This window comes from Amblyraja radiata, chromosome 28 (genome assembly GCF_010909765.2).
Source record: "Amblyraja radiata isolate CabotCenter1 chromosome 28, sAmbRad1.1.pri, whole genome shotgun sequence".
Lineage (NCBI taxonomy): Eukaryota > Metazoa > Chordata > Chondrichthyes > Rajiformes > Rajidae > Amblyraja > Amblyraja radiata.
The window spans coordinates 30,701,006-30,728,855 of record NC_045983.1 but is presented as its reverse complement, the minus strand read 5'-3'; the positions used below and the strand labels follow the sequence as shown (position 1 = coordinate 30,728,855).

Below are 27,850 nucleotides of genomic sequence, written 5' to 3'. Positions count from 1 at the left end.
GGACTAGTCTCACCCCAGTCATTCCCTCTCCCCCCCCCCCCCCCCCCCCCCCCCCCCCCCCCCTCTCCGGCAAGAGGTACAAAACTGTGAAAATGCACACCTCCAGAGTCAGGGACAGTTTCTTCCAAAGATCCTACAGCGAGCAAGATCGATCACTCGACGAAAAAGACGTAGTACGGTCATGGGCAGATTCATGGGTAATTTTCGGCCCCATTTCCGTAACCGGCTTCCGTCTCCGCACCAAAGATCCCGCCACAGCGGAGCAAAGATACTAGTGCGGAGACGGAAGCCGGTTACGGAAACATCCTTGTAAAAATAGAAGTTATTTGGTAAAAATCTTCTCCTTTTCAGAATTTTAATTTATTAACACAAACTGTTCCCCCGTAACGTTGACTACACGGCGAGTCGGGTCGGGTCGGGTCGGGTCGGTTTACTGAAATGAATGAAAAAAAGGCCCACGTTCAGCTCCGTTGCGTACTACACGTCGGCTCATTGCATTTAGCAGGAGTGGTCTATCTTGCTCCGCTATAGGATCTTTGGTTTCTTCCCAGCTGTTATCAGGCAACTGAACCATCCTACCACCAGCGAGAGAGCAGACCTGACCTCCCATCTACCTCATTGAAGACTCTCGGACTATCTTTAATCGGACTTTATTGGATTTTATCTTGCACTAAATGTTATTTCCCTTATACTGTACCTGTATACTTGGACGGATTGATTGTTATCATGCAGAGTATTTTAACTGACTGGATAGCATGCAAAAAAAAAGCTTTTCACTGTACCTCGGTACACGTGACAATAATAAACTAAACTAAACTAAAGAAAAAGGAACAGGAATAGATAACCTGAATAAAATTGCTGGAAACACATAACAGGTCATTTTTTGCAATTTTCAATTAGTCTGACTAATCTGACATGTCAAAAATGCTGGAGAAACTCAGTGGGTGAGGCAGCATCTATGGAACGAAGGAATAGATGACGTTTCGGGTCGAGACCCTTCTTCAGACTGATGTGAGGGTCGCATCAGTCTGAAGAAGGATCTCAACCCGAAACGTCACCTATTCCTTCGCTCCATAGATGCTGCCAAACCCACTGAGTTCCTCCAGCATTTTTATCTACCTTCAATTTTTCCAACATCTGCAGTTCTTTCTAAAACAATCTGACATGTAATTTCCCTAGTTCAGAACTAAAATGTGCAGGAAGGATCTCTCTACATCATGTGTAAGAAGGAACTGCAGATGCTGGTTGAAATCGAAGATAGACATAAAAAGCTGGAGTAACTCAGCGGGACAGGAAGCATCTCTGGAGAGACGGAATGGGTGACATTTCGGGTCGAGACCCTTCTTCAGACTCTCTACATCATCGTCTTTATCCCTCGTTTCCCTTTACCCATACTAGTCTGAAGAAGGGCCTCGACCCCAAATGTCACCCATTCTTTCCCTGCAGAGATGCTGCCTGACCCGCTGAGTAACTTCAGCATTTTGTGTCTACCTTTCTGATTGAATTCCTCTCGTGGTGGAAGAATATTCTCCCTCTCGCCTGCAGGTGCGGGGGTGAGTTCCCCACCAAACAGACCGATATCTATGACCACATTTTGGCTGGTGGAGACTCACAAGAATAAGACGGCACAATGCGCAGTTGGTAGAGCCACCTTCTCACATTGGAAACATATAAGATTGCTAAGGGCTTGGACACGCTAGAGGCAGGAAACATGTTCCTGATGTTGGGGGAGTCGAGAACCAGGGGCCACAGTTTAAGAATAAGGAGCAAGCCATTTAGAATGGAGACGAGGAAACACTTTTTCCCCACAGAGAGTTGTGAGTCTGTGGAATTCTGGGCCTCAGAGGGCGGTGGAGGCCGGTTCTCTGGATACTTTCAAGAGAAAGCTAGATAGGGCTCTTAAAAATCAGGGGATATGGGGAAGAGGGCAGGAACGGGGTACTGATTGTGGATGACCAGCCATGATCACAGTGAATGGCGGTGCTGGCTCAAAGGGCCAAATGGCCTACTCCTCCACCTATTGTCTATTGTCTATTGTCGATTGTCACAGCGCCTGCATGAGACCCATTTCCCTCTAAACCTTCCCTATCAATGTACCTGTCCAAGTGTCTTTTACATACTGTCATTGTAACTCCCTCGACTACCTCCTCTGGCAGCTTGACCTATATACCCATTTTCACCCAGAGAGTTGTGAATCTGTGGAATTCTCTGCCATGGAAGGCAATGGAGGCCAATTCACTGGATGTTTTCAGGAGAGAGTCAGATTTAGCTCTAAAGGCTAAAGGAATCAAGGGACATGGGGAAAAAGCAGGAATGGGGTACTGATTTTGGATGATCAGTACAGGCAGCACCCGTAATCAGGCACGAACCCGGGTCTTTGGTGCTCTGAGGCAGCAACTCTACCGAAGGTATCTAACTTTGGGAAGACGAATAATTTACAGAAGTCACCAGGAACGTTTTAAAGCGGGTATTTTTAAATCGGAGATAGATAGGTCCTTGATTGGGAAGGGCACCACAGGTTACGTGAGAAATGGCAGGAGAATGGTGTTAAAAATAGATCTCTCGCTGATGGTAGCAGACTCCATGGGCTGAATGGCCTAATTCTTCTCCTATGTCTTGCTGTCTCATGGAACTGCCGATGCTGGAATCTCCAGCGGAACATAAAATGCTGGAGCAACTCCAGGCACCCAAGTGGAATTTGAGGTGTGCAGGAAGCAACTGCAGATGCTGGTTTGCACCGAAGGCAGACCCAAAATGCTGGACTTACTCAGCGGGTCAGGCAGCATCTCTGGAGATGCGACTCCAAAGACGTACAGGTTTGTAGGGTCATTGGCTTGGTAAAATTGTAAATAGTCCCTGGTGTGTGCAGGATAGTGTTAAGGGCCTGTCCCACATGGGCATCATTTGCTCGTAATTTACGTGACATAATTTACGCGTTACGACGCACGACATGAGCGTCGTGTCGCGCACGTGATGCGTGGTGATGTAGGCAGTGATTTTGGGATGCACAAAATCTTTCCGTGCCATCTGCGTGACGCGCAAATGACGCCCAAGTGGGACAGGCCCTTTAGTGTGTGGGGATCGCTGGTCAGCGGGGACTCGGTGGGCCGAAGGGCCTGTTTCCACGCTTTACCTCTAAACTAAACCGAAGATAGGTCTCGACCTGAAGCGACTCCTATTTCTTTTCCTCCAGAGACGCTGCCTGACCTGCTGAGTTACTCCAGCACTTTGTGTCTATCATTGGGACTTACGGGACAGGCAGCACCTCTGGATAGAAGGAGTGGGTGATGTTCTGGGTCCAGACCCTTCTTCAGACTGAGAGTCAGGGGAGAGGGAGACACAGAGATAAGGAAGGGTAAGGTGTGAAAACGAGACATCAAAAGAGACGAGGTTCAAGGAAAATATAGTTGAAATATATTCATTGTTATCTTAAGTGGACAAAAAATGCTGGAGAAACTCAGCGGGTGAGGCAGCATCTATGGAACGGTGACGTTTCAGGTCGATATTGTTTTGCCTCCAGAGATGCTGCTGCCTGTCCCACCGAGTTACCCCAGCATTTTGTGTCCATCTTCAGTGCAAACCAGCAATCTGCAGTTCCTTCCTACGCATTGGGTGCTGTTCCTCCTTTAACATTTTTAGACTTGGGTCTAAAAGGCAACTTTGGGGTTTTGAGGTGATGAGAAGTTGCAAGGTGGATGGGGGGGGGGGGGGGGGGGTGCACGGTGTGGGGGGCGACTTTGGTGGCGACCACAGTGACATCAGCGGTCCCTTGGTGACGGGGACCGTCGGCCGATTGTTGACACTGAGGGTGGAGCCGCCACCGCGTTCTCGCTGCTCGGAGCCCGGCTGCTTGGGTCGCTGCACTGCGGGGCTCGGAGCCTGACTTGGGGACTCCGAGCACTGCCTCCCTCGCCTTCACAGCATGGGGCTGGGGAAATCCAGACCAGGTACCTAACTGACTTGCCCTACACACACCCGCGGGGGGGGAAAAGGGGCTCAGAAAACCTGCTCCTCGTCAAACTGCGAGCGCATGTAATCAACATGAAACATCATAGATTCACGATGAGCGGCTCAGACTAAGGTGCACACTGGAATGCAGTAAAATAAGGTTCAATGTGTACATTTACCAGGAGAAGCCTCATGTGTGTGTGTGTGTGTTTTAATAATTAGTTAGGGACACAAGATACTTGGAGATGAGAGGGATGGGTGGGTGGAGCGTAAGAGGGTGGGAAAGGAACAGGGTGATTGGGAGATGGTGGGAGAAATCTGTGCTTCTGGGGTGGGAAAAGGGGAGGGGAATTACTTGAAATTGGTGAACTGAAGGTAGACACAAAATGCTGGAGTAACTCAGCGGGTGAGGCAGCATCTCTGGAGAAAATGAATGGGCGACGTTTTGGGTCGAGGCCCTTCTTCAGACCTTCAGATCTGGAGAACTAATACCATTGGGTTCACACAGTTGGGTTGCAAGTTACTTAATATGAGGCGCTGTTCTTCCAATTTGCTATTGGCAATGGAAGGACTGAAAGGTCAGTATGGGAGAGGGAAGGGGAGTTACAATGGTTAGCAGGTCTGGTTTGACCAAGCAGGGAAATGGTTGCCTGGACTCACCTGCTCTTATCTGGCTCCCTTTTGTCCTCTTCCTACCTCTAGCCTTTGTCATTTACTCCACCCATCTGCCAGTCACCAGCATCCCCCCCCCCCCCCCATCTGCCTGCATTTGCTTATCTGCCTAACGTTGCCCCCAACTCCACCTCGTTCCTACCCCTGGATGGTCACAGTGGCGCAGCAGCACCAGAGACTCTAATTACGGGTGCTGCCCATACGGAGTTTGTACGTTCTCCCCGTGACTTCATGGGCTATCTCCGGATGCTCCAGTTTCCTCCCACACTCCAAAGATGTACAGGTTTGTAGGTTAATTGGCCTGTAAGAATTGTAAGTTTCCCCTTGCGCGCTAGTGTGCGGGGTGATCGCTGGTTGGCGCAGTCTCGAAGGGCCGAAGGGTTTGTTTTCCACGCTGCATCTCTAAACTAAACTAAACTGAATTAAATTATTCCATCAATCAGAAGAAGGGTCCCGTCCCGAAATGCTATCTCTACATCTCCCTCCATAGATGCTGCCTGACCTGTTGAGTTCCCCAACAGTTTATTTCTTGCTTAAGATTCCCGCTTCTGCAGTCCCTTGTGCTTTAAGTGAAAGGAAATGAAATTTACAGTTATCAATGGTTCATTATTTTATTCAATGAATTGTTTGCATTAGGAGGGAACTGATTAATGATCAAACACAAAGCCACGAATAAGGCGTAGGTTGCAATCTCTTGCTTCTCAACGTTATATAATCGGTTTGCCGTTCTTGGAAGAAGTGCAAAAACTGAACAAAGACAGGTCTAAAACTCTCAGACTGTGTGAAATACATATACAAGGCTGGCTTCGTCCTGGGGGCGGAGTTGGAGCTGGATTCATGGGAGGTTGGTCCTGGACAATACAAGAATAATTAATAATTTCTTTATTTATATAGCACATTTTTAGTCAACTTGCATTGACCCCAAAGTGCTTCACATAATTACATCCACACACACAGGCAAAGGTGGGTGAAGTGTCTTGCCCAAGGACACAACGACAGTATGCACTCCAAGCGGGATTCGAACCAGCTACCTTCCGGTTGCCAGCCGAACACTTAGCCCATTGTGCCATCTGTCGTCTTAATTTTTATTTAGGCAAGAGATAGTTTTCATTCTTAATAAATACTCTGAGGTTAAATCCCCAACGCTTTTAAGGGCCTGTCCCACTTGGCGATTTTTTCGGCGACTGCCGGCGTCATATTGGTGTCGCCAAATGATTTTGAACATTTCAAAATCCAGCGGTGACAAAAAAAATGTTGCGACACTTGAGGAAACATCGCCCGTCGATACGCCGTCACCGCCGCGTCACGCCGCAAATTTTTCGGTGACCTGATACGTCCGTCAATGATGCTGGCAGTCGCCGAAAAAATCGCCAAGTGGGACAGGCCCTTTAATGGTCTCTCTGTGAGCAAATCCTGGGAAGTGGTTCAGAGGTTGTTAGTAGTAATTTACACCAAGAGTCAAGAGTGTTTTATTGTCATATGTCCCAGATAGAACAATGACATTCTTTTACAAACAAATTTCACAGCAGGAATTCTCCGCGCTCTCTGACAAGTTCTTAAAACAATCTCCTCAATCTTGACCACCCTCTCAAAGGCAGCACGATCTAAACTCCTAAACGTACCAATTTACAGGATGTATTCAAGAGAGAGTTCATAACAAGAGGATTTCAGTATAGGAGTAGAGAGGTTCTTCTGCAGTTGCATAGGGCTCTGGTGAGACCGCATCTGGAGTATTGAGCAAAGATCCTATTTTGGTATTGAGTGCAGTTTTGGTCCCCTAATTTGAGGAAGGCATCCATGTGATTGAGGCAGTGCAGCGTAGGTTCACGAGATTGATCCCTGGGATGGCGGGACTGTCATATGAGGAAAGATTGAAAAGACTAGGCTTGTATTCACTGGAGCTTAGAAGGATGAGGGCAAGGTGGTCCTACTGCAGTTGTACGGGGCCCTGGTGAGACTGCGCCTGGAGTATTGTGTGCAGTTTTGGTCTCCTAATTTGAGGAAGGACATTCTTGCTATTGAGGGAGTGCAGCGTAGGTTCACTAGAATTTAGGAGGATGAGAGGGAATCTTATAGAAACATATACATTTTATAATTTAAGTAAATAGTCTTATTTGTTTTGTGTTCAAAATATTTCTGAGGCGAACTCGTAAAATTTTTATTTTCCCCAATACAGTTAATCTTCTCCTTCCTCCTGATCAAAGTTGTCACAAACACGAACAAAAGAGGAATGAGGACGAGCCGCTAATTGAAAAACAGATTTGTGCTGTAAATGATATGAACGAAGGAGAGTAAGTGCGAGTCTAATATTTTAACTGTGGTTGTCAAAACATTGTGTAGGAAGGAACTGCAGATGCTGGTTTAAATCGAAGTTAGACACAAACTGCTGGAGTAACTCAGCAGGACAGGCAGCATCTCTGGAAACAAGGAGTGGGTGACGTTTCGATAAGACGGGTCTCAACCCGAAACGTCACCCACTCCTTCTCTCCAGAGTTGCTGCCTGTCCCGCTGAGTTAAGGGCCTGTCCCACGTTCACGACCTAATTCACGACCTCTGCCGAGTTTGCCCGTGACTCATACTCGCAGCATGGTCGTCACGAGATCGTAGGTAGGTCGTAGGTAGGTCGTGATGCTAGTCGTAGGAACTCGTGGCATCATGTAGGTCGGGGCGTTTTTTCTAGCCTGATGAAAAATGGCCACGGGTAAAAATGGTCGTGAAATCTAAATCTAAATTTTATTAGTTATTTAAGTTATGACATCGGTTGGAAGCTGCAAACCAAATCTCGTTGCGCTTATGTGCAATGACAATAAAATATATTATTATTATTATTATTACTCCAGCATTTTGTGTCTATCTTGTCAAAACATTAATGCTTTTCTACTCAAAGATCTATCAAAATAGTTGACAGGATTTAATTATTATTTAGTTTAGTTTACTTTAGAGATACAGCACGGAAACAGGCCCTTCGGCCTACCGAGTCCGCGCCGACCAGCGATCCCCGCACACTGACTCTATCCCACACACGCGAGGGACAATTTGACGCAAGCCAATTAACCTACAAAACTGTAGGTCTTTGGAGTGTGGGAGGAAATCAAAGATCTCGGAGAAAACCCACGCAGGTCACGGGGAGAACGTACAGACAAGCACCCGTGGTCAGGATCGAACCCGGGTCTCTGGCGCTGTGAGGCAGCAACACAACCCGAGCTATTGTGGAGATAATACTATGAGCTGAGATGATCGAACCTGCAGCGGCCAGAGTTATTGGCTACTTTTCTGTGTGTTTCTTATTGATGTTAATTGAAAATTATACATTATTCATAAAAAAGTATCTCCAAGAAATACAAATGCCACATATTTTTCTTTATATTCACTGAACCACCAAATCACGACGCTCTCTTACAAATCATCAGTCACAGAGTGATACAGTGTGGAAACAGGCCCTTCAGGCCCAATTTGCCCACAACGGCCAACATGTCCCAGCTACACGTGTCCCACCTGCCTGCATTTGGTCCATATCTCTCCAAACTTGTCCTATCCATGTACCTGACTAACTGCTTCTTAAACGTTGGGATAGTTCCAGCCTCAACTACCTCCTCTGGTAGCTTGTTCCATACACCCACCACCCTTTGTGTGAAAAAGTTACCCCTCAGATTCCTATTCAATCTTTTCCCTTTCACCTTGAACCAATGTCCTCTGGTCCTCGATTCCCCTTACTCTGGGCAAGAGACCTAGCCTACTCAACCTCGGATGAACTTTGAGATCCGCACTCTCCTGAAGTCCAGACACAGGGCATTCACATCCAACGATACAATGGCCTACATGAAGACCAGATACGACCTTGGTAAGGCCATCAAAAAGGCCAAAAGGGACTTCTGCTCCAAACTGGAGGACGAGACAGATGTTCGGCAGCTGTGGCAGGGTCTGAATGCAATCACCTCCTACAAGGCAAAACCAGGAGGCAGCTCGAATGCCGGTGTAACATCACTCCCTGACGAGCTCAATGCGTTTTACGCACGCTTTGACAGGGAGAATACTGATGTGCCTTCCCGATCCCCCATTCGCTGTGATGGCATTTCAGTCTCAGTCACAGAGGCCGATGTCAGGAAATCCTTCAGAGGGGTGAACCCCCGAAAAGCACCTGGACCTGATGGTATACCCGGCCGTGTTCTAAAAACCTGTGCGGACCAACTGGCGGGAGTTTTTACGGACATTTTCAACCTCTCACTTCTGAGGTCTGAGGTCCCCACCTGCTTTAAAAGGGCATCAATTATACCGGTGCCCAAGAAGAGTAAGGTGACGTGCCTCAATGACTATCGACCAGTGGCACTACCGCCGGTGGTGATGAAGTGCTTTGAGAGGTTGATCATGGAGCAAATCAACTCCTACATCGACAAAAACCTGGACCCACTGCAGTTCGCGTACCGCCACAACAGATCAACGGTGGATGCGATCTCGCTGGCCCTCCACTCCGCACTGGACCACTTGGACAACAAAAACTCATATGTCAGGCTGTTATTCATTGATTACAGCTCGGCATTTAACACAATCATCCCCTCCAAACTGGTTACCAAACTCGCAGAACTGGGTCTCTGCGCATCCCTCTGCAACTGGATCCTCGACTTCCTCGTCCACAGACCACAGTCTGTTCGTATTGGTGGAAATATGTCAGCCTCAATAACAATCAGCACGGGAGCACCTCAAGGCTGCGTGCTCAGCCCCCTGCTGTACTCACTCTATACCCATGACTGCGTAGCGAACCACAGTGCGAACTCCATCATCAAGTTCGCTGACGACACCACTATTGTGGGGCGTATCACTGATGGGGATGAGTCAGAGTACAGAAGAGAGATCGAGCAACTGTCCATATGGTGCCAGCGCAATAACCTGGCCCTGAACACCAGCAAAACCAAGGAACTGATTGTGGACTTTGGAAGGAGCAGGAGGGGGACCCACAGCCCCATTTATATCAACGGGTCGATGGTTGAAAGGGTCAAGAACTTCAAATTCCTGGGGGTGCACATCTCTGAAGATCTTTCCTGGTCCGAGAACACGAACGCAATTATCAAAAAAGCTCATCAGCGCCTCTACTTCCTGAGAAGATTACGGAGAGTCGGATTGTCAAGGAAGCCTCTCTCTAACTTCTACAGGTGCACAGTCGAGAGCACGCTGACCGGTTGCATCATGGCTTGGTTCGGAAATTTGAGCGCCCTGGAGAGGAAAAGACTACAAAAAGTAGTAAACACTGCCCAGTCCATCATCGGCTCTGACCTTCCTTCCATCGAGGGGATATATCGCAGTCGCTGCCTCAAAAAGGCTGGCAGTATCATCAAAGACCCACACCATCCCGGCCACACACTGATCTCCCTGCTACCTTCAGGTAGAAGGTACAGGAGCCTGAAGACTGCAACAACCAGGTTCAGGAATAGCTACTTCCCCTCAGCCATCAGGCTATTAAACCTGGCTCGGACAAAACTCTGATTATTAGCAACCACTTTCTGTTATTTGCACTACCAGTTTATTTATTCATGTGTGTATATATTTATATCATGGTATATGGACACATTTATCTGTTTTGTAGTAAATGCCTACTATTTTCTGTGTGCTTAAGCAAAGCAAGAATTTCATTGTCCTATACAGGGACACATGACAATAAACTTACTTGAACTTGAACCTCTCCCTATAGCTCAGGCCCTTTAGCCCTGGCAACATCCTTCAACACATACACCTAGATGTTAATTTATTTGTAATAGCCTGTATGAGTTGTGTTTTGTTTTCAAAAGTAGCACCAACTAAAACTACTTAGAATTATTCCAGCCAACAATCTAATTAATTTGAGATGACAGAACGGAGATTTAAGCCAGAAGTGATGTGATGCCTGGTAACTAATATTGCTTCTTTTGAATGAAATTTTTTTTTTTAATATATATTTTTATTAGAAGCGCAAGCACTTAATAGCAACATGGTTTGTTTATCAACTACATTCATACAAAGCTTCTGTTCCTTTTATAGATTTTTTTAAGGGATAGAACTGTAAAGAAAGATCTATAAACTAATAGAAAGGAAGGGATAAAGAGAAAAAAAAAGAGAAAAAGAAAAGGGAGAGAAAGAAAAAAAACAAAAAAACAAACAAAGAAAATTACCAATAACAGTTTTGGAGTTAGGTCCGTAGATTATATGGTGTAGTTATTCATCCAATCCTGAGCTCGGGTTTCAGTCCAGCTTCTATGTTGAACCAATTTACCTCTTTAAAAAAATCAATAAATGGAGACCATATTCTAACAAATAATTCTGGTTTGTCAATTAAGACATATCTCATTTTTTCCAAGTGTAAGGTCTCAGACATTTCTGTAATCCACATTTTAATTGTGGGGGTTGTTGGATTTTTCCAAAATCTTAGTATTCATTTTTTTGTATGAAATTAAATACTATTTCTTGTCATTAATCTTTTGTTCCGTGCAGGATGCGAGAATTTGAAGTAGAAAATCACAAAATGCTGGTTATCAAAAGCAATGGGGAATTCAGTGCCATAGGTCACTTATGTGCCCATCTGGGAGCTCCATTGGTCAAAGGTAAAACGCTGTGTTTCATACATGTTAAATTGCTCATTGCTGTGACTTATGAACTAAGTCACTTGGTGACAGACGTATGGTCGCAAAGTCAAACAAGACCTTCGGCCCAACTCATCCATGCCGACCAAGGTGCTCCATCTAAGCTCGTCCCATTTGCCAATATCCCTCTAAAGGTCTAACGAACTGGTGCGCGGAACTATATTCTGTACTCTGTGTCTTCCCCTTTGCTCCATCTATTGTACTTGAGTTTAGACAATAGACAATAGCAGCAGGATTAGGCCATTTGGCCCTTCGAGCCAGCACCGCCATTCAATGTGATCATGGCTGATCATCCCCAATCAGTACCCCGTTCCTGCCTTCTCCCCATATCCCCTGACTCCTCTATCTTTAAGAGCCCTATCTAGCTCTCTCTTGAAAGTATCCAGAGAGCTGGCCTCCACCGCCCTCTGAGGCAGAGAATTCCACAGACTCACAACTCTTTGTGAGAAAAAGTGTTTCCTCGTCTCTGTTCTAAATGGCTTACCCCTTATTCTTAAACGGTGGCCAGTGGTTCTGGACTCCCCCAACATCGGGAACATGTTTCCTGCCTCTAGCGTGTCCAAACCCTTAATAATCTTATATGTTTCAATAAGAATCCCTCTCATCCTTCTGAGTATACAAGCCCAGCCGCCCCATTCTCTCAGCATATGAGGGCCGTGCTACCCCTCCACCTTTACTCCAACTCTTTGTGTCTTTCTCTGGAAAGATATACCTTGATTTTAAAAAGGGTAACTTTGTCTTCAAAATCCTCTGTGCGAGTTTCTAAACTCTTCCGCTCCCCTCAACCCCCAGAGGAAAGTGACGAGGAAGCTCCAAATAATAAGCAGACGGAACCAATTATATCAAAACCTTAATAGTAATAAACTCTAGCTTTGGAAATTCCAATTAGCACACACACCTCTACACCACAAGCCAACACCTCCTTCTGACTGTGTCAAAAGCAAGGGAAATATTCCAGTGACTGGATTTCAAAGACACATGGACGGGTACATGGATAGGAAATGTTTATAGGGACATGTTCCCGATGTTGGGGGAGTCCAGATCCAGGGGCCACAGTTTAAGAATAAGGGGTAAGCCATTTAGAACGGAGATGAAGAAACACTTTTTCACACGGAAAGTTGTAAGTCTGTGGAATTCTCTGCCTCAGAGGGCGGTGGAGGCCGGTTCTCTGGATACTTTCAAAAGAGAGCTAGATCGGGCTCTTAAAGATAGCGGAGTCAAGGGATATGGAGGGGAAGGCAGGAACTGGGTACTGATTGTGGATGATTAGCCATGATCACATTGAATGGCAGTGCTGGCTCGAAGGGCTGAATGGCCTACTCCTGCACCAATTGTCTATTGTCTATTGCCTACACTGTACCAGCAAACATGTCCCAGCTACATTAGTCCCACCTGCCTGCGTTTGGCCCATATCCCTCCAAACCCGTCCTATCCATGCATCTGTCCAACTGTTTCTATGTTTCTTAAACGTTGGGATAGACTCTGCCTCGACTACCTCGTCTGGCAGCTCGTTACATGCACCCACCACCACCCTTTGTGTGAAAAAGGGTTATGTAACTGGGTTCGATTTTCAACACATAATTTGTATGAAAAAACATACCGCAGAAAACCTTATCAGGAGAAGTTGCTGCATATTCCTTTGCTCCGTAAACAGATTGTGTTTACGGAGTGAACTGTCTTCACACGCTATGCAATGGGCTGTTTGTTAGGCATCCCATGACCCACCTACAACTCATCATCTGACACAGTGTGATTCATAAATACTGCTTTAAATATTTGTATGCAGCAATCGTTTTCAGTGCATGCTAAAATTTGCTATTTCCGGAGGTCATGAAAATATTCGAGGTGAATTTCTACAAATGCAACCGGGCACATATGGTTCTTGAACCGATGACACGTGTCCCCTGTCCATTCCCTCCACAGATGCTGCCTGACCTGCTGAGTTTCTCTCGCATTTTGTTTTTTTTGTTCAGTACAATACCAATAGTTGCAGAGATCTCGTTTAATTTGATATTTTGAGTCTTGGCCAAATAGTTCAATTGAACTGCACATTTGCAATTGGAAACACAAGATACAACCTCCTCTTTTTTTTTCTTCCCGTGCCCCACTGGGAGACACATCCATTTCTCCCTTTCCCTTTCCTCCCATTCTCCCCTGTCCCCTCTCACCTGTATTCCTTTCCTCCAGCTTTACACGTCGTGCCTCTTCTATCCTTATCTCGTGCTCGATGTCTTTTCATTTCTGGTCTTTGTCCAAATCACCCCCCCCCTCACCAGTATCCACCTCTGACTTGTCAAAATTTGTCCTGATCCCACTCCTCATATAGCTGTCTTCCCCCCCCCCCCACCCCCACCCCCACAATCAGTCTGAAGAAAAATCCCACCCCGAAACGTCGCCTATCCACGTTCTCCAGCGGTACTGCCTGATCTGTTGAGTTAGTCCAGCACTTTGTATCTTTTAAAAAAATAAACCAGCGCTTGCAGTTCCTTGTGTCCACAGTTTGTTTCTTGCCTGTTGCACTTCATCAAAGTACTGGCCACCCAAGCAACTAATATTGTTAGATGTTGGAACAAGGAACTGCAGATGCTGGTTTACAAAAAAATGACACAGAGCTCTGGAGTAATTCAGCGGGTCAGGCAGAATCTCTGGATAACATGGATGGGTGACGTTGCGAGTTGGGACCATTCTTCTAAAGAATACGGTCCACCCAACGTTGGCACTATTGGTGAACGTGGACAGATCCACAGGGAGCACTTTTCACAACGGTTTGCTACAGGCGTTAACTTCCTTGTGACAAAGACTGCTGCATTTTCACTCTCAGGAAAACTTTGTTTGCTTTTCTGTTCCACGTATCAAAGTACGCGGTCGGTTTAGTTTCATTTAGAGATACAGCACGGGGAACAGGACATTCAGTCCACCGAGTCCGCTCCGACCAGCGATCCCCGCTCACTAACACTATCTTACACACCAGGGACAATTTACAATTTTTACCAAAGGGAATTAACCGACAAACCTGCACATCTCTGGAGAGTGGGAGGAACCCAGGGAAAAGCCTCGCAGGTCACGGGGACAACGTACAAACTCCGTACAGACAGCACCCGTAGTCGGGATCGAACCTGGATCTCTGGCGCTGTAAGACAGCAACTCTACGCTGTGTCACCCCAAGTGGAACCCCAAGCAACTACAACAAGAGCTGGCACAACAGCTAGTTTCAACAGAAAGGGAACTGTGTCTTTGAAATGATACTGGCTGAGAAAGGAATACCGTCGCTTCCCTTCAATACATTCTGTTAAACTCTCATGTCAAATGTCACCGCTTCATTTGAGGAACTGCAGAATCCATATCGCATAACCTTCTGCCCCGAGTCACACGTTTCTGTTGAACCAAACGGGTAAATGATTGTTTGACGAAGGGTCTGAAGAAGGGTCTGAAGAAGGCACCCATTCCTTCTCCCCGGAGATGCTGCCTGTCCCGCTGAGTTACTCCAGCATTTTGTGTCTATCTTTGGTTTAAACCAGCATCTTCCCTACAAATTATTGCTTATGCATATTTTAAGTTTTGAAATAAAAGCTTTTCACTTCACGTGACGATAAGCGGATGATTAATGGCAAACTAAGTATTTAATTTCCCACCTGCCTTTCTCTGTATCAGCTGTATACTGTATACACAGTAAAACGGGTCTTCAATCTTCCCCTCTCCCCAGGAGTTCTCTCAAATGGCAAAGTTCGATGTCCTAGACACGGAGCTTGTTTTAATATAAAAACAGGAGATATCGAAGAGTACCCTACTCTTGATGGCGTGCAGTCCTATCAGGTAACATTTAGATCATTCTGATGATTCATTGTTTCTGCCTTGTTAAAGAAAACTTTAAAACGCAACTCAAAGATCGGGTAAGGCAACAAGACTATTTAAAGGACCTGTCCCACTATACGAGTTTACCCAAGAGCTCTCCCGAGTTTAAAAAAAAATCAAACTCGTGGTAAGCACGTAGAATGTACGTAGCGGGTACGTCAGAGCTCGGGACGTCTCTTAGCGGCTCGTAACGCTAACGGCAGGTACTCGGGAAACGCGGTAAGCTCGTGATGTTTTTTCAACATGTTGAAAAATGTCCACGAGAGCCCTGAGTATCTACGAGCGGCTATTACCGTAATTCTCCGAGTTCGAATCAGGGGAAACTCAGGAGAACTTGAATTACCTCGTACAGTGGGACAGGCCCTTAAGAGCGCCAAAAATACAGTGATTACAGGGGGCATTCTAGGAGATCGCTCAATAAACTAATCTACTTACATACAGAATTTTCATTTGATGTTTTGTTTATTGCAGAAGGCACTTTCACACTTTTCCTTCTTCCAAATGGTCTTATAACAAATATACATCGTGTGCCTCTGAAAGACACAGCAGAGTAAACACAGCCCAATTCCACACCATTACAGAGAAGCAAATGTCCTGTTAAGGGGCTGTCCCACTGTACGAGATAATTCAAGAGTTCTCCCGAGTTTTCCCCTGATTCGAACTCGGAGAATTACGGTAATAGCCGCTCGTACGTACTCGGGGCTCTCGTGGACATTTTTCAACATGTTGAAAAAACTTCACGAGCTTACCGCGTTTCCAGAGTACCTGCCGTTAGCGTTACGAGCCGCTAAGAGACGTCCAGAGCTCCGACGTACCCGCTACGTACATTCTACGTACGTACCACGAGATTGTTTTTTTTTTAAACCCGGGAGAGCTCTTGGGTAAACTCGTACAGTGGGACAGCCCCTTTACCCTTTCAACATTATGTTATCGTTTTACGATTGCCATTTGTCCCTTGACAACAGAGAACAGAATCTGACTAAAGTAGCCTGTTGTGAGTATCAGGTACACATGCTGAGTTTCAACCTTCTCGAAAGCACAGAATTATTATAACACATGAAGAGGACTTTAAACAATAGACAATAGACAATAGGTGCTGGAGTAGGCTATTTGACCCTTCGAGCCAGCACCGCCATTCAATGTGATCATGGCTGATCATCCCCAATCAGTACCCCGTTCCTGCCTTCTCCCCATATCCCCTGACTCTGCTATCTTTAAAAGCCCTATCTAGCTCTCTCTTGAAAGCACCCATAGAACCTGCCTTCACCGCCCTCTGAGGCAGAGAATTCCACAGGTTCACCACTCTCTGTGTGAAAAAGTGTTTCCTCGTCTCCGTTCTAAATGGCTTACCCCTTATTCTTAAACTGTGGCCCCTGGTTCTGGACTCCCCCAACATCGGGAACATGTTTCCTGCCTCTAGCGTGCCCAAGCCCTTAACAATCTTATATGTTTCAATGAGATGTCCTCTCATCCTTCTAAACTCCAGAGTGTACAAGCCCAGCCGCTCCATTCTCTCTTAAACATTTTAAGCACTCCACCCATTCCTTTCCTCGAGTCACTCCAGCTTTTTGAGTCTAGAGTATTTTGGGTTTAAACCAGCATCTGCAGTTCCGTCCCTGCGCATAGAGTTTCCTCAGTCGCCTCCTCTCTTTAACCTTTATTGGATACAGCTCCACATGTGATTGAATTGAAATGAATTGAATACCTTTATTGTCATTCAGACCTTACGGTCTGAACAAAATTTCGTGCCTGCAGTCATACATACAATCATACAATAATAAACAACAATAAACACAAATTAACACCACCACAGTGTATCCTCCAAGCACCTCCTCACTGTGGTGGAGGCAAAGATCTTAGGGTTACTGTCTCTTCCCTCCTCTTCTCCCTCTGCGCTGAGGCGATTCCCCACCGGGCGATGGTACAAACAGTCCCGCGGCTCACCGAACCCCGCAAACGGGCCGGCTCAAACACCGCGGCCCGGGGGTGGTCGAAGCTGCCGCCCTCCAGTCCAGCGGACGCAGCCGCTGGCCCGCGGCTCAACCCAGGACTCAGGTCATAGCCGCCAGAACGCCGTCCCAGCCACCGGAGCACCGTTCCAGCCCCGAGCCGGATCGCCCTCACGTGAGTGCCGTTCCTCCCTCGGGCTGGGCCACTCCGACGGGAGTGCCGTTCTCCCTCGGGCTGGGCCACTCCGACGGGAGTGCCGTTCCACCCTCGGGCTGGGCCACTCCGACGGGAGTGCCGTTCTCCCTCGGGCTGGGCCACTCCGACGGGAGTGCCGTTCCACCCTCGGGCTGGGCCACTCCGATGGGAGTGCCGTTCCATCCTCGGGCTGGGCCACTCCGACGGGCCACAGCCCCTCACGGGAAAGTTTCTCAGCCCCTCGCCAGGCCGCTCTCACGAGAGCGCAGTTCCAGCCCCGGGCTGGGCCACCCTCACGGGAGCTCAGGACGAGTCCTGTCAGCTGCCTCCAGAGTCCCGAGGTCGCCAGCTCCGCCATTAGGCCTCAGCGTAGACGGAGGCAGAGAAGGGGGATACGACAAAAAGGTCGTATTCCCCCGAAGGGAGAGACAGCAAGTCCCGTTTCACCCCCCCCCCCCCCCCCCCACATAAACACGACCTAAAAACCAAAAACGTAACTAGACAAAACGAAAAAAACAACACAAAAAAGTAAAAGACAAACGGACTGCAGGCGAGCCGCAGCCGTTCCCAGCGCCGCCACTTCCGGATGATGGCTTCCTCAGTTATTTTAATGCAAGAAGCCATTTGTTTACGCAGAAAACAGCTCCGTTAATGGTGGCGGGCTTCTTTCTTTCTTTTGACACCTCATCAGGCTTGAATCTACCCAGGCACAGCATCCACACACTGGCATTTCTGTTTTATTTGCTGAACCACGGCAAGGCAGCTGAGTGCATGAATGTCGGCTGTGATGTTTCACTTAATCTATGACCAAGGCCATCCGCTCCAAATACCCTGTGCAGGAAGGAACACAGCAGGTGCTGGTTTAAACCGAAGATAGACACAAAATGCTGGAGTAACTCAGCGGGACAGGCAGCATCTCTGGAGAGAAGGAATGGGTGACGTTTCAGGAATTCAGAAATTCCTCCTCATCTTCAGAAAGGAACATCCTTTAATTCTATGGCCTCTGGTCCCAGACTCTCCCACTAGTGTAAACATCCTCTCCACATCCACTCTATCCAGGCCTCTCACTATTTGGTAAGCTTCATATGAGGTCCCCCCCCTCATCCTTCTAAACTCCAGCGAGTATCTGGAATATCTCACGCCATACATATGGCTGTAAAGCATCTTTGATTTTAAAAGCAGGAGCATTTCTTTTCACTACGATTCACTATTGCATCTCGAGATAATGGGATCCATTGAACAAATCCAGGCAGTGTATTAAAAAGATGATTAAAGATCTTGAGCAATAAATCCTCATCCACATAATGTTAGCAAGATGGATTCCTCTTAGAAATATGTCCAAATTAAAAAGATTTTAACAATGTCTTTGCTTGTGTTTCCACAGGTTAAAATTCAGGACAACAATGTTATAATATCTGCATGTGCTGAAGTAAATGTTCTTTTGCACAGCTAAGCCAAACTTTTAAAAAATAAATAAAAATTTTTACTAACTTGTCTACCAGTCAGTTGGATTTAGTATTGTGTGGGTGTGTTTGTTTTGAATAGGCCCTAGAAACAAACAGGAGAACCCAATTGATGTTAGCCCCAGTATCACTGAGTAAGAGAATCATCCTTATTATTGGTGGGGGTAAGTATCGCGTATCTAGCATACTTAATGGTGCTATTCTCCGTGAAGTGAAACTATTTGCCTCCCACAAGCTCTCAGCCACGGTTTACTGCAGCGACGGAACTGCGGGTGCAGTTGGAATGAAAAACTAGCAGTATTGCAGCCACATGGACTCAACACACCCCAAAAACACATTGGGAAATAAATTATCTAAAAGAGCAAAACTAAAAAAAAATAGTTGTGCAAAAATGCAATTGGCAAACAAGTCTCTGGTAGTGCAGAGGGTGGTCTGCAGCCATCTGTTGCTGAGGTAGCATTAAGGGCCTGTCCCACTGTACGAGGTAATTCAAGAGTTCTCCAGTGTTTTCCCCAAAGTAACAATTTTTTTCATCACAAGTATTTGTTCACTCGTGGACATTTTTCACAGTGTTGAAAAAACGTCACGAGTTTACTGGATTTCCCGAGTACCTACCGTTACTCGTACGAGCCGCTACGGGACATCCACGAACTCCTACGGACCCGCTACGGACATTCTCCGAGTTCGAATCAGGGGAAAACTCGGGAGAGCTCTTGAATTACCTCGTACAGTGGGACCAGGCCCTTTAGGGATGTGCAGGTCGGTTCCAGAACCTGACCGTTGTAGCACCTGGTGGTGTGGGACTTCAGGTTTCTGTGTCACCTGCCCGATGGTAGCAGCATGAAGAGGGCCCGGATAGTGGGACTCCTTGACGATAGATGCTGCTTTCCTGAGGCAACGTCTCATGTAGATTCTTTCAATGGGGACCAGGGCTGTGGCCATGAGGCCACCACTCTCTGCAGCCATTAGCGTTCCTGCTCATTGATATTGCCGTATCGGGCCATAATACAACCAGTCAGGATACTTTCTACAATGCATCTCTGTTAATTTAGTTTAGTTTAGTTTATTGTGCATGTGTGAACATTTCAGTACCGTCTTGTGTATAGTTTCTAATGTTCATCAGTTCATAAGTGATAGGAGCAGAATTAGGCCATTGTGCCCATCAAGTCTACTCTGCCATTCAATCATGGCTGATCTATCTCTCCCTCTCAACCCCATTCTCCTGCCTTCTCCCCATAACCCCTGACACCCGTACTAATCAAGAATCTATCTATCTGCCTTAAAAATATCCATCGACTTGGCCTCCACAGCCTTCTGTGGTTCAATGGTGCTTTTATATAGTCAAATGTGCAAATGGACAGTGAAATTATATTCTTACATACAGTGCAGTAGAACACAGCCATACCTAATCAAATCCCCGATTAGCAAAGCATTCAGAAATAGTCCAGTGAGCCCTCATGTAAGAGGCACCATGTTTTGACACCAATTTCAATGTCCATTTTGGCACATTGGCCATCATCTATCAGATTATTGAGTATTGAAGTTGGGAGGTCATGTTGCAGTTTCTATAAGACGTCGGTGAGACCGCATTTGGAGTATTGTGTTCAGTTCCGGGCTCCATGTTATAGGAATGATGCTGTTAAGTCAGAAAGGGCGCAGAGAGGATTTACAAGGATGTTGCACATCCTCTCTCGCTGCTCCCTCTCTGTGTAACTCCTCAAGGTAAGAAGAGCTCGGGTCAATCTGCGTCCGTGAGCTCAGAACTCCTTGCCAAGCGACGGTTCTCCCGCAGATATATACTGCAGACTTGTGCATCAACATTCTGCTACATCTTCATTTCTGCATTGCAGGTCCGGCCGCATTGGTGTGCGCAGAAACCCTTCGCCAGCAATTTTTCAAAGGACGCATAATAATGGCGATCAAAGAAATCCATTTGCCTTACGACCGGTCAAAACTTAGCAAGGTTAGTTGTCCGTGATATTCGATCTTTGCTGTTTTTGTACTATTGTCTCATCTAGTTTCGTGCAAATGAAACATCTGTTGGAATGGCAAAACTTAAATTATCTGCACACTGCGTGAATTTGAAATTGATTGAGGAAGGACAAAAGCATTTAATATTTTGTAGGTCAATTGGAACCAAAATAGCGGTTGAATTTTCTCTCTCAAGGGCAATATTTTTTGACTGTTAGAAAAGAACTTTAGAGATGATTGGTGGTGTTACCTCTCACTTCCTCCCCTGTCCGTACTGGTCCATTGAAAATCTTCTTTAGTTTAGTTTACAGATCCAGTGCAGAAACAGAACCTTCGGCCCACCGTGTCCAGCGATCCCCGCACACTAACACACTGGGGACAATTTTACAATTATACCAAAGCCATTTAACCTACCAACCTGGCCCGTTCTCTGGATACTTTCAAGAGAGAACTAGATAGGGCTCTTAAACATAGCGGAGTCAAGGGATTTAGGGAGAAGGCAGGAACGGGGTACTGATTGGGGAAGATCAGCCATGATCACATTGAATGGTGGTGCTGGCTCGAACAGCCGAATGGCCTACTCCTGCACCTATTGTCTATTGTCTATTATATGTATGTCAAGGGAGTGTGGGAGGAAACCGAAGATCCCAGAGAAAACCCACGCAGGTCAGGGGGAGAACGTGCAAACTCCGTACAGACAGCGCCCGTAGTCAGGATCGAACCCGGGTCACCGGCGCTGTGAGGTAGCAACTCTACAGCTGCGTCCACAAGGAAGAGAAAATACTGGGTGAAATCAGTCTCAAATCAGATAACCACGAGTGTATACACAGAGCCAAATCACTAGTAATGTGGTTAACTCAGACGCATTCTGAAATAAACCCTTGAGATTTAATATTGGAGCTTATGTCAGAGACCCTGGAAACAGACACGTTACCGATAAATTATTAAATCACAATCGCCAACGTTTCCATAAGTATATGTTATTTACCTGTGAAGGTAGACACAAAATGCTGGAGTAACTCGGCGGGTCATGTCTGAAGAAGGATCTCGACCCATTCCCTCTCTCCAGAGATGCTGCCTGACCCGCTGAGTTACTCCAGCGTTTTCTGTCTACCTTCGATTTAAACCGGCATCTGCAGTTCTTTCCTGCACATTGTTCACCTGTGACATGTTTGCTCTTTGTGGAAATCGCAGAAAGTCAGGGCACATGTTAATTATATTGTTTTTCAAGCATTACGGCTTCTGGTGGAAATTGGGAGTGTTGATTCAGCGATTTATTCTTACCTTTTGTAAAAGGGTACAGATGCGAGCAGCCTGAAGAAGGGTTCCGACTCGAAATGTCTTCCACCAACTAGAGAGCGGTCCTGACCTCCCATTGGAGACATTCAAACTATCTTTAATTAGACTCTACTGGACTTTATCTAGCACTGCACATTATACTCTTTATCCCGTATCTGTACACTGTGGACAGGTTGATTTTAAACATGTATACTCTTTACTCTGACTGGTTAGCACACCATAAAAGAGCTTTTCATTGTACACGTGACCATAAGGGTTCATCTAATTTATGAGCCATCTATTTTATGTCATGTTGTCTCTTGTGGGTGGAGCACCAAGGCAAATTCATTGTATGTGAATAGTTGGCCAATAAACGTATTCATTCATTCATAATAAATGAAACTAAACACGATAATCCAACCCTCATTTTCAGCAAAGTTTTAAGTTTTAACTTTGAGGACAAATTCGTTTGGACTTTTTAAAATTAAGAACACATTTATTTTATTCATATTTTTGCCATATTATTTTTGATTAATGTGCGACTTCTTATGGAAGCCGCACGTCCCGACCCGAAACGTCCAATGCTGCCTGACCCCCTGAGTCTGAGTGGGCCCTGTCCCACTTTCCCGAGTTACTCACGAACTCTCCCGAGTTTTCCCCTTGATTCGAACTCGGGGAATGTCGGTAGCGAGTCCGTAGGAGTCCGTAGATGTTTCGTAGTGGCTCGTAATGCCAGCCGCAGGAACTCGGGGCATCAGGTAAGTCGGGACGTTTTTTCAACATGTTGAAAAATGCCCACGAGTTTAAAAAAATAGCCCCGAGTACCTGCGAACGGCTATTACCGTAATTCTCCGAGTTTGAATCAAGGGGGAAACTCGGGAGAGTTCGTGAGTAACTCGGGAAAGAGGGACAGGGGCTTTACTCCAGCAATTTGTGGCTAATTCCGCATTAAACCAGCATCCACTGTTCCTTGTTTCTGTATCAGTATTATCATCATCACCTGGTAGTATTCGCGTTGAGATTTCCTTTCAATTCCTGGAGCATCGGGGTGATTTAATAAGTTTAGTTTATTGTCACGTGTACCAAGGTACAGAGAAAAGCTTTTGTTGCGTGTTAACCAGTCAGCAGAAAGACAATACATGATTACAATCGGGCCATTTTCAGTGCAGAGAAACATGGTTAAGTGAATAGCGTTTAGTGCAAGGTAGAGCCAGCAGAGTCCGATCAAGGATAGTCCGAGGGTCACCAATGAGGTAGATAGTAGTTCTGCACTGATCTCTGATTGTCTGAGGTAGACAAAAATGCTGGAGACACTCAGCGGGTGAGGCAGCATCTGTGGAGGCGACGTTTCAGGTCGAGACCCTTCTTCAGTCTGAGACAATTTAGCTGAGAAATAAAGCTGGGAACTGATCATATAAGTTGCAGGTCTGTACACCCATAAAGTGATTCACCGACCCAACTGAATGTACCTTCACGCTGTGACAAACGTACGCCCCCTGCCAGCATAACATTTCTGACTATGATATTGTATGCTTCTCTAGAGCCCGAACCTTGGCATTAAAAGTCTTTTGCTTCGGCAACCAGAGTTTTTTTCCACTTATGGCATTGAGATGATGACAAACATGGAGGTGAGACCTTGCGTGACGGTATTTTATGACCCCTTTAGTCGCCTGATAGTAGAGCTGCTGTCTCACAGCCTCAGCGATCCAGGTTCGCTCCTGACCTCGGGTGCTGTCTGTGTGGAGTTTGCATGTTCTCCCCTGTGGCTTTCCTCCAGTTTCCCCATGTTCCAAAGACGTGCGGGTTTGCGGTCTTTGATCTGAAGCTGCCGCTTGGCCTTTTGAGAGATTACAGCGTTTCCACTATTGTTGGTTTGGATAATATGAGATAACCCCTGACCTCAGCAATGGGCTGGAACCCCCTTCAATTTGCCCATTGCCACAACTATAGGACCATTAGACCAGAAGTCAAAGGAGTAGAATTAGGCCATTCGAGTCCACTCCGCCATTCAATCATGGCTGATCTATTTTTCCCTCTTAACCCAAATATATTCACTGGAATTTGGAAGGATGAGAGGGATTCTTATAGAAATATATAAAATTCTTAAGGGATTGGACAGGCTAGATGCAGGACAAATGTTCTCGATTTTGGGGGAGTCCAGAACCAGGGGTCACAGTTTAAGAATGAGGGGGTCGGCCATTTAGGACTGAGACGAGGAAAATCTTTTTCACCCAGAGAGTTGCGAACATGTGGAATTCTCTGCCACAGAAGGCAGTGGAGGCCAATTCACTGGATATATTCAAGAGAGAGTTAGGTATAGCTCTTCGGGCTAACGGAATCAAGGGAAATGGGGAGAAAGCAGGAACGGGGTACTGATTTTGGATGATTATATTGAATGGCGGTGCTGGCACGAAGGGCCGAATGGCCTACTCCTGCACCTATTGTCTATGTTTCTATATTTCTGTATGCGGGATTGTAGGTTAATTGTCGTTGTAAAATTTCCCCTAGTGTGTAGGGAGTGGATGCGAGAGTGGGATATAGTACTAGTGTGAATGGGTGGTGGACGGCCAGCATGGACTTGGTGGACTGAAGGGCCTGTTTCTATGCTGTATCTTTCAATCGACTGAACTAAGTGGGATGAAGTGCGGTATTGTGCAGCATTATCCAAAAAGCATCAAATAGGCATCAGCAAGGGTTTGGGCCCGAAACGTTGCCTATTTCCTTCGCTCCATAGATGCTGCCTCACCCGCTGAGTTTCTCCAGCGTTTTTGTCTACCTTCGATATTCCAGCATCTGCAGTTCCTTCATGAACATCAGCAATGTGCATTGGCTGTTTTGTCTAGTTGCCCCCACGGTGCTGCCCGATGTTGACCAAGTTCGCTCGTTCGTGTGTCAGACGACGCGTAGCTCGCCGTTGGCTTCTGTCGTCGTCCGACATGTCGACAGAATTGTCGCCCGACGCGTCACAGAGTGCATCATGTTTCGTCGCTTCCAGGGATCGCCACCAGGAGGCTTCTGTCATGATCGCCAACTCCCTCAGTCAGTCCTGACATCAATCAGGGTACCTCCTTGGTGGACATTCCCACAAAAGCACTGCTACAAGGAGAGCACCGGATAACCGCACTCCATCTTGGAGTGGTTGATGATATAGGGAATGCATACTTATAAGCACGTAAGTCATAGGAGCAGAATTAGGCCATTCGGACCATCGATCCTACTCCGCAATTCAATCATGGCTGCTCTACTTCCCCTTTCAGCCCCATTCTCCCGACTTCTCCCCATAACCCCGCCATCCTTACTAATCAAGAATCTACAGTATCTATCTCGGCCTTTAAAATATCCATAGACTTAGCCTCCACAGCCTTCTGTGGCAATGAATTCCACAGATTCACCACCCTCCGACTAAAGAAATTCCTCCTCATCTCCTTCCTAAAGGAATGTCTCGAGGCTCTGATCTCCAGTCCTCGACTCTCTAACTAGTGAAAACATCCTCTCCACATCCACTCTATCCAGGCCTTTCAGTATTCGGTGAGTTTCAATGAAGTGCCCCCTCATCCTTCTAAACTCCTACTATTACAGGCCCAGTGCCATCAAACGCTCATCATATGTTAACCCACTCATCCCTGGGATCGTTCTCGTAAACCTCCTCTGGACCCTCTCCAGTGCCAGCACATCCTTCATCAGATATGGTGCCTGAAACTGTTCACATAAATACTCATGCAATGTAATCTTTCACCAATAATTTTCTGAATTCAGAAATACTTCCGTCCAAGAATTTCACTCAGACATTAATCACCATTATTTATTCTATTATTTGGCCCATTCCCCAATTTATTTGGACTGTAGATTTTTTTTTTAAAACAGCGTGGAAACAGGCCCTTCGGCCCACTGAGAGCGTGCCGACCAGCGATCACCCTGTACACGAGCACTATCCGACACACTGCGGACAATTTACAGGAGCTGATTCATCTGCAAACCTGTACGTCTTTGGAGTGTGGGAGGAAACCGGAACGCCCAGAACGTGCAAACACCGCACGAACAGCACATGTAGTCAGGATCGAACCCGGGTCTCTGGCGCTGTGAGGCAGCACCTCTACTGCTGTGCCACTGTGCCGCGCATGATATCATCATATTTGATATAATTATTTCCAAATGGTCAATGGGCATAGTCCAAAAGGCATATCCCGCCACTGAAAAGGATGCTTTAGTAAACGTGACCAGCGATAAGATATGAAACTGCAAATAGAGTGGTGGATGCAGGTAGACACAAAGTGCTGGAGTTACTCAGCGGGTCAAGCAGAGTCACTGGAGAACATGGAGAGATGGTTTTAGTTTTAGTTTCAGAGATACAGCGCAGAAACAGGCCCTTCGGCCCACCGAGTCCGCGCCGGCCAGCAGTCCCCGCACACTAACACTATCCTACACACACTGGGGACAATTTACAATCTTACCAAGCCAATTAACCTACAAACCTGTACGTCTTTGGAGTGTGGGAGGAAACCGGAGCTCCCAGGGGAAAACCGCGCAGGTCACGGGGAGGACGTACGAACTGCATACAGACAGCGCCCGTAGTCGGGATCGAACCTGGGTCTCCGGCGCTGCAAGCGCTGTAAGGCAGCGACTCTACCGTTGCGCCACCGCGCCGCTTTGCGGTTTCCTCCCACGCTCCAAAGACGTACAGGTCTCTAGGTTCATTGGCTTGGGTATAAGTGTAAATTCTCCCGAGTGTGTGTAGGGTAGTGTTAGTGTGCGGGGGTCGCTGGTCGGCGCGGACTCGGTGGGCCGAAGGGCCTGTTTCCGCGCTGTATCTCTAAACTAAAAGCTATAGTTGCTATTCCTGCAAGTAGTGACCAGAAAAAAAATGACCGTGAAAGAAAATATTCCCAATGTTTTAGTCTTTAGCACGTCTTTGCACATATGAAAATGTAAACCGGCAGTTTACTGTTTCCCACGGCCGAATACTTGACGATATTAAAGAAATGTATTTACTGTAAGGTTTAGATTTAAACGCTTTGTGTCTCTTATGTTTAGGTGGTATCAGTGAACCCAAGTAAAAAGAGGGTTGGCTTCATAGATGGAACTTCCCAGCAATATAACGATTTACTTCTGGCTCCGGGCTGCGTGTAAGTAACTGACGTCCTAACATTCGTTCAAGAAGGAACTGCAGATGCAGTTAGGAGCAGGGAGGTTCTACTGCAGTTGTACAGGGTCTTGGTGAGACCACACCTGGAGTATTGTGTACAGTTTTGGTCTCCTAATCTGAGGAAGGACATTCTTGCCACAGAGGGAGTACAGAGAAGGTTCACCAGACTGATTCCTGGGATGTCAGGACTTTCATATGAAGAAAGACTGGAAAGACTCGGCTTGTACTCGCTAGAATTTAGAAGATTGAGGGGGGATCTTATAGAAACTTACAAAATTCTTAAGGGGTTGGACAGGCTAGATGCAGGAAGATTGTTCCCGATGTTGGGGAAGTCCAGAACAAGGGGTCACAGTTTAAGGATAAGGGGGAAATCCTTTAGGACCGAGATGAGGAAAACATCTTTCACACAGAGAGTGGTGAATCTGTGGAATTCTCTGCCACAGAAGGTAGTTGAGGCCACAGTTCATTAGCTATATTTAAGAGGGAGTTAGATGTGGCCCTTGTGGCTAAAGGGATCAGGGGGTATGGAGAGAAGGCAGGTACAGGATACCGAGTTGGATGATCAGCCATGATCATATTGAATGGCGGTGCAGGCTCGAAGGGCCGAATGGCCTACTCCTGCACCTATTTTCTATGTTTCTATGATGGAAAATCGTAGGTAGACAAAATTGCTGGAGAAACTCAGCGGGTGCGGGAACCGCACCCGCTGAGTTTCTCCAGCAATTCTGTCTACCTCTGACGTCCTCACATTGGTCTCTGCTGACATGTAG

The 27,850-nt window shown here is 46.5% G+C and overlaps 1 protein-coding gene across 1 annotated transcript in view; it reads left to right on the top strand.

Annotated features, from left to right (window-relative positions):
* Positions 1-4,510: 4,510 nt before the first annotated feature.
* The window catches only part of LOC116989174 (apoptosis-inducing factor 3-like), a 44,419-nt gene continuing 21,079 nt past the window's right edge, over positions 4,511-27,850 (top strand). Inside the window, exons 1-9 of the mRNA XM_033046399.1 lie at positions 4,511-4,526; positions 6,797-6,911; positions 11,080-11,189; positions 14,932-15,041; positions 18,610-18,654; positions 18,771-18,852; positions 20,539-20,651; positions 23,479-23,565; positions 26,969-27,060. Coding sequence (XP_032902290.1) covers positions 4,511-4,526; positions 6,797-6,911; positions 11,080-11,189; positions 14,932-15,041; positions 18,610-18,654; positions 18,771-18,852; positions 20,539-20,651; positions 23,479-23,565; positions 26,969-27,060 — 770 coding nt within the window. The remainder of the gene's footprint in view (positions 4,527-6,796; positions 6,912-11,079; positions 11,190-14,931; positions 15,042-18,609; positions 18,655-18,770; positions 18,853-20,538; positions 20,652-23,478; positions 23,566-26,968; positions 27,061-27,850) is intronic.